At 58.2% G+C, this 6,000-nt stretch overlaps 1 protein-coding gene across 1 annotated transcript in view; it reads left to right on the top strand.

Moving 5' to 3' along the window:
- The window catches only part of selenbp1 (selenium binding protein 1), a 44,821-nt gene that overhangs the window by 3,804 nt on the left and 35,017 nt on the right, over window positions 1-6,000 (top strand). The window contains exons 2-3 of the mRNA XM_038787248.1: window positions 386-439; window positions 2,731-2,843. Of these exons, the coding sequence (XP_038643176.1) occupies window positions 386-439; window positions 2,731-2,843 (167 nt within the window). The remainder of the gene's footprint in view (window positions 1-385; window positions 440-2,730; window positions 2,844-6,000) is intronic.

Raw genomic sequence — 6,000 nt, 5'->3', positions numbered from 1 at the left:
GGAGCACCCGGAGGAAACCCACGCACACAGGGGGAGGACGTGCAGACTCCGCACAGACAGTGACCCAGCCGGGAACCGAACCTGGGACCCTGGAGCTGTGAAGCATTGATGCTAACCACTATGCTACTATGCTGCCAGTTATCCAGTTGTCGTCACTGACTAAATCCTTTCAACTCACTCCAAGGACTGGAGTGTCTTTGAACGTCGTCTATGGTCAGTAGCAACTTACGGTAATCAAATCCCCCACCCCCCTCACCAGACGCACGCAGAGCAATGTGGTCAGCTCCTAACTTGCCTCTCGGAGAACAGCTCGGGCGAGACGTCCGGCTCAAAGGGGCAAATAGGGCTGGAGCAACCATCCTAACCTCCCGTGTTTACTCTGCAGCCAAGTGTGGAGCTTGTGGACCCGGATACAGGACGCCACAGGAGGCGATGAAAGGTAGGCCGATTTTATATTTGCTCGCAAATGATGCATTTTTCCCGCGGCCATTGATGTCATCAGGATGTCCCGAAATATTCCACAGCCAGTCAAGGGGTTTGGAGGACTTGTAATGCAGGGAACGCGTTTGCCAATCAGCACACAGCAAGATCCCACTCAGAGAGAGGTGACACTGACCCGGATCCGCTGTTTCCTCATCGTGATGTTCGTTGTGGGATGTATATCGGGACCGAGGATACTGGGGAGACCCCGCCGTTCCCCTCACCAACCACCGTGCTTCCTGACTCTCCGACAGTGCGGCACTCCCTCAGTACTGACCCTCCCACAGTGCGGCACTCCCTCAGTACTGACCCTCTGACAGTGGGGCGCTCCCTCAGTACTGACCCTCCCACAGTGCGGCGATCCCTCAGTACTGACCCTCTGACAGTGCGGCGCTCCCTCAGTACTGACCCTCCCACAGTGCGGCACTCCCTCAGTACTGACCCTCTGACAGTGCGGCACTCCCTCAGTACTGACCCTCTGACAGTGCGGCACTCCCTCAGTACTGACCCTCTGACAGTGCGGCGCTCCCTCAGTACTGACCCTCTGACAGTGCGGCACTCCCTCAGTACTGACCCTCCCACAGTGCAGCGCTCCCTCAGTACTGACCCTCTGACAGTGCGGCACTCCCTCAGTACTGACCCTCCCACAGTGCGGCACTCTCTCAGTACTGACCCTCTGACAGTGCGGCACTCCCTCAGTACTGACCCTCCCACAGTGCAGCGCTCCCTCAGTACTGACCCTCTGACAGTGCGGCGCTCCCTCAGTACTGACCCTCTGACAGTGCGGCACTCCCTCAGTACTGACCCTCTGACAGTGCGGCGCTCCCTCAGTACTGACCCTCTGACAGTGCGGCACTCCCTCAGTACTGACCCTCTGACAGTGTGGCACTCCCTCAGTACTGACCCTCCCACAGTGCAGCGCTCCTTCAGTACTGACCCTCTGACAGTGCGGCGCTCCCTCAGTACTGACCCTCTGACAGTGCGGCTCCCTCAGTACTGACCCTCCCACAGTGCGGCACTCCCTCAGTACTGACCCTCCAACAGTGCGGCACTCCCTCAGTACTGACCCTCCCACAGTGCGGCACTCCCTCAGTACTGACCCTCCGACAGTGCGGCTCCCTCAGTACTGACCCTCTGACAGTGCGGCACTCCCTCAGTACTGACCCTCCCACAGTGCGGCGCTCCCTCAGTACTGACCCTCCCACAGTGCGGCGCTCCCTCAGTACTGACCCTCTGACAGTGCGGCACTCCCTCAGTACTGACCCTCCCACAGTGCGGCACTCCCTCAGTACTGACCCTCTGACAGTGCGGCGCTCCCTCAGTACTGACCCTCTGACAGTGCGGCACTCCCTCAGTACTGACCCTCCCACAGTGCAGCGCTCCCTCAGTACTGACCCTCTGACAGTGCGGCACTCCTTCAGTACTGACCCTCCCACAGTGCGGCGCTCCCTCAGTACTGACCCTCCCACAGTGCGGCGCTCCCTCAGTACTGACCCTCTGACAGTGCAGCACTCCCTCAGTACTGACCCTCTGACAGTGCGGCCCTCCCTCAGTACTGACCCTCTGACAGTGCGGCACTCCCTCAGTACTGACCCTCTGACAGTGCAGCACTCCCTCAGTACTGACCCTCCCACAGTGCGGCGCTCCCTCAGTACTGACCCTCCCACAGTGCGGCACTCCCTCAGTACTGACCCTCTGACAGTGCGGCCCTCCCTCAGTACTGACCCTCTGACAGTGCGGCACTCCCTCAGTACTGACCCTCCCACAGTGCGGTGCTCCCTCAGTACTGACCCACTGACAGTGTGGCGCTCCCTCAGTACTGACCCACTGACAGTGCGGTACTCCCTCAGCACTGACCCTCCGAGAGCAACCCCAGCACAGGAGCCGCGGGGCCGAATGGTTTCCAAATTGAAAACCCGGTGTCAATCTCGGTTGGTGACGTGAATTCTGGGTGCTCTCTACCCGAGAGGTGGGCCGTATTGTGGAGCAGGAGCAAGACTGAGATGAATGGATCCAGGGACACGGCGGGGGAGGGGGAGGGGGCCAGGAACGAGATTGATGGGCCGAATGCTCCTCTCCTGCCCCTATTTCCCATTGTTCTTCTGAACCGATCTCGGGGTGGAACTAGATTCGGCGTTGGTCGCGATGGTCGGGAAGGGTTAACTGATTATTAATTTATTGCTTTGCCCTCCCCTCCCTTCCCTCCCCTTCCCCCCTCCACCCCTCCACTCTCTCACTCCCCCAAATGAGGCCCCGGCGAGGAAATTGTCTACGTGCCCTGCATCTACAGGAACACCGCGATCGAGAAGCCCGACTACCTGGCCACGGTCGACGTACACCCCCAGTCGCCCACCTACTCCCAGGTACGTCGACTGCTCCGGCTCAGGAGCCGGACGGAGCGTCCGCCGCAGGGGCATCCCGCGGTTACCGTGACGCCCGAGGCCACACACACACACTGGGCTTGCGATGGCGAGGGCGGATGCGGGGGGGGGGGGGTGGGGGGACTGGAGGGCGCGATTCGATTGTCCTCTTTGGAATGGTGTCGCCCTGAGAGGAAATCTGTTCCTCATTGGTGGGGGGGGGGGAAGAATCCCGGAGTGTGCGGAGGGCGGGGGGAGCCCGGCGCTGTGTCCCCAGTTTCCTCCCACAGTCCAAAGATGTGCAGGTTGGGTGGATTGGCCGTGCTAAATTGCCCCTTAGTGTCCAAAGATGTGCAGGTTGGGTGGATTGGCCGTGCTAAATTGCCCCTTAGTGTCCATAGATGTGCAGGTTGGGTGGATTGGCCGTGCTAAATTGCCCCTTAGTGTCCAAAGATGTGCAGGTTAGGTGGATTGGCCGTGCTAAATTGGCCCTTAGTGTCCATAGATGTGCAGGTTGGGTGGATTGGCCGTGCTAAATTGCCCCTTAGTGTCCAAAATTCTATGATTATCCTAGGACAAAAGTTCGGCACAACATCGTGGGCCGAAGGGCCTGTTCTGTGCTGTATTTCTCTATCATCCAACTCCGAGATGCAGATCTCGGAGGTCTCGGACGTCGGCGTGGGCGCATCCGGGGGGGCGGCCTGATGGGGAGGGGGGGAGGGTGGGGGGTGCGGGTGGTGGTCTCCAGTGCGGCCTGGCCCCGCGATCGGGGCCTACCGATCGGCGGGCCGGCTCCTCGGGGGCGGGGGGCCTCTTTGGTTCCCCCGTCGGGCCCCTGGCGTCCCTGCGCCCTGTTGCGTCGGGGCCGGCGCGGAGTGGGGAGCCACCGCCGTGGCGCCGGTCCCACCGCGCATGCGCAGATCCGCGCCGCCCGTCTGACGCTGGGGAGCGGCGTGCTGGCCCCCCCCCCGTCGGGGGGGGGGGGGGGGGTCACAATTGCTGATCCTGAGGCGGCGTTGACGGGAAAGGCGACGGCTTTCACGGCGACGTCAACGCACTTAAGCCTCAGGATGGGAGAATCCGTGTCCTTATTAAATCGTCAGAGAGGGGGGCAAAATGGCCTCAGGAGTGGGAAGCGTGAAGGGACGTGTTATTAAACAGCACAGTGTAATCCCGTCGGGACTAAGCTCCGGAGGTTCATTGTTTGGGCCGACTTCTGGCTGAGTAACAACGATTGTCACCTAATACGGCAGAAACTGGGGATTGCCTTGGCCGCCTTTGTAAACCGATCAGGGAAGCTGAGACCTGAGGTGCAGGGTTCCGAACAAAGGGATCACAGTCAGCTGGTCCCGCCTGGTCGCTATGGTGACGACCCCGGTTGCCATGGGGACACGCCCGCCCACGGTCCAATTCTGTCACACGATCCACGGCCACCGGGCCGCTGGTTAATAGGTTCGTACGTTTTTTAGGATGCAGAATGAGGCCGTTCGGCCCGGCGTGTCGGCCCCGCCATTCTATCACGTTCCTGGCCTGCGACCGACAATGACCCAGGCCGAGAGCTGGATTGCGAAACCAGCCAGCGCATCCGCTGCCAGGAGCGGGAGTCGGCAATTTAGCCTCCAGGGCTTAAGACCCCCCAGGGCTGATCCCATCCCTGGGCCCCAACGCCCCCGTCCTGCCCGTTCTCCACCACCCTTCAACCCCTTACCAGTTAAAAATCTGTCCGACTCCTCCGTACATTTACGCCCTGTCCCAGCGTCCACCACCCTCTGGGGTAGCGAATTCCCGAGATTTGCCAGCCTTTGGCAGGAGGTAGGCCGGGATTCTCCCTTTTGGGGACGTTAGCGCCCACGCCCACTGGAAAACGGGCGAGGATCACTCCGGACTTCTTCCTCGAAAGTGCGCGGGCTGATTGGCCGTTTTTCCAGGCTGCGAGCTGGGCCCCGGCCTACAAGGTTTGAGCAATATGGGATAAAGCGCAGAATTCTAAATGAGGTTCAGGAGCAGAGGGAACGTGGAAGCAGGTAGTCATTTCAAAACCAGTCAAGTTAAAGTATTTTTAAAAATTCGTTCACGGGACATGTGCGTCGCTGGCTGTGCCAACATTTAATGCCCATTCCTAATTGCCCTGGAGGGGCATTTAAGAGCCAACCACATTTGGATTAGGATTTGTTTATTGTCACGTGTACCGAGGGACAGTGGAAAGTATTTTTCTGCGAGCAGCTCAACAGATCATTCAGTAGATGAGAAGAAAAGGGAATAAAAGAAAATACATAATAGGGCAACACAAGATACACAATGTAACTACAGAAGCACTGGCATCGGGTGAAGCATACAGGGGTGTAGTGTTAATGAGGTCAGTCCATAAGAGGGTCGTTTCGAAGTCTGGTGACGGTGGGGAAGAAGCTGTTTTTGAGTCTGTTCGTGCGCGTTCTCAGACTTCTGTATCTCCTGCCCGATGGAAGAAGTTGGAAGAGTGAGTAAGCCGGGTGGGAGGGGTCTTTGATTATGCTGCCCTGCTTTCCCCCGGCAGCGGGAGGTGTGGACGGAGTCAATGGATGGGAGGTGGGTTTGTGTGATGGACTGGGCTGTCAGTCTGGAGTCACATGTAGGCCAGACCAGGTAAGGACGGCATATTTCCTTCCCTAAAGGACATTATTGAACCAGATGGGTTTTTACAACTATCGAACAATGGTTTCACGGCCATTGTTACACTTCATATCCTTTGATTCCTCTTCGCCCCCAAGTGCTTATCGAACTGCTTCTTGAAAACATCAATGTTTTGGCCTCAACTACTTCCTGTGGTGACGAATTCCACAGGCCGCCCACTCTCTGGGTGAAGAAATTTCTCCTCATCTCCGTCCTAAATGGTCTACCCCGTATCCTCAGACTCTGACCCCCTGGTTCTGGGCAACCCCCACCATTGGGAACATCATAGAACATAGAACGATACAGCGCAGGACAGGCCCTTCGGCCCTCAATGTTGCACCGACATGGAAAAAATCTAAAGGCCATCTAACCTACACTATGCCCTTATCATCCATATGCTTATCCAATAAACTTTTAAATGCCCTCAATGTTGGCGAGTTCACTACTGTTGCAGGTAGGGCATTCCACGGCCTCACCACTCTTTGCGTAAAAAACTCACCTCTGACCTCTG

The sequence above is a fragment of the Scyliorhinus canicula genome, chromosome 30 (genome assembly GCF_902713615.1).
Source record: "Scyliorhinus canicula chromosome 30, sScyCan1.1, whole genome shotgun sequence".
Classification (NCBI taxonomy): Eukaryota; Metazoa; Chordata; class Chondrichthyes; order Carcharhiniformes; family Scyliorhinidae; genus Scyliorhinus; species Scyliorhinus canicula.
The sequence above is the reverse complement of the archived record's forward strand: the minus strand, read 5'-3'. Positions and strand labels throughout refer to the sequence as shown.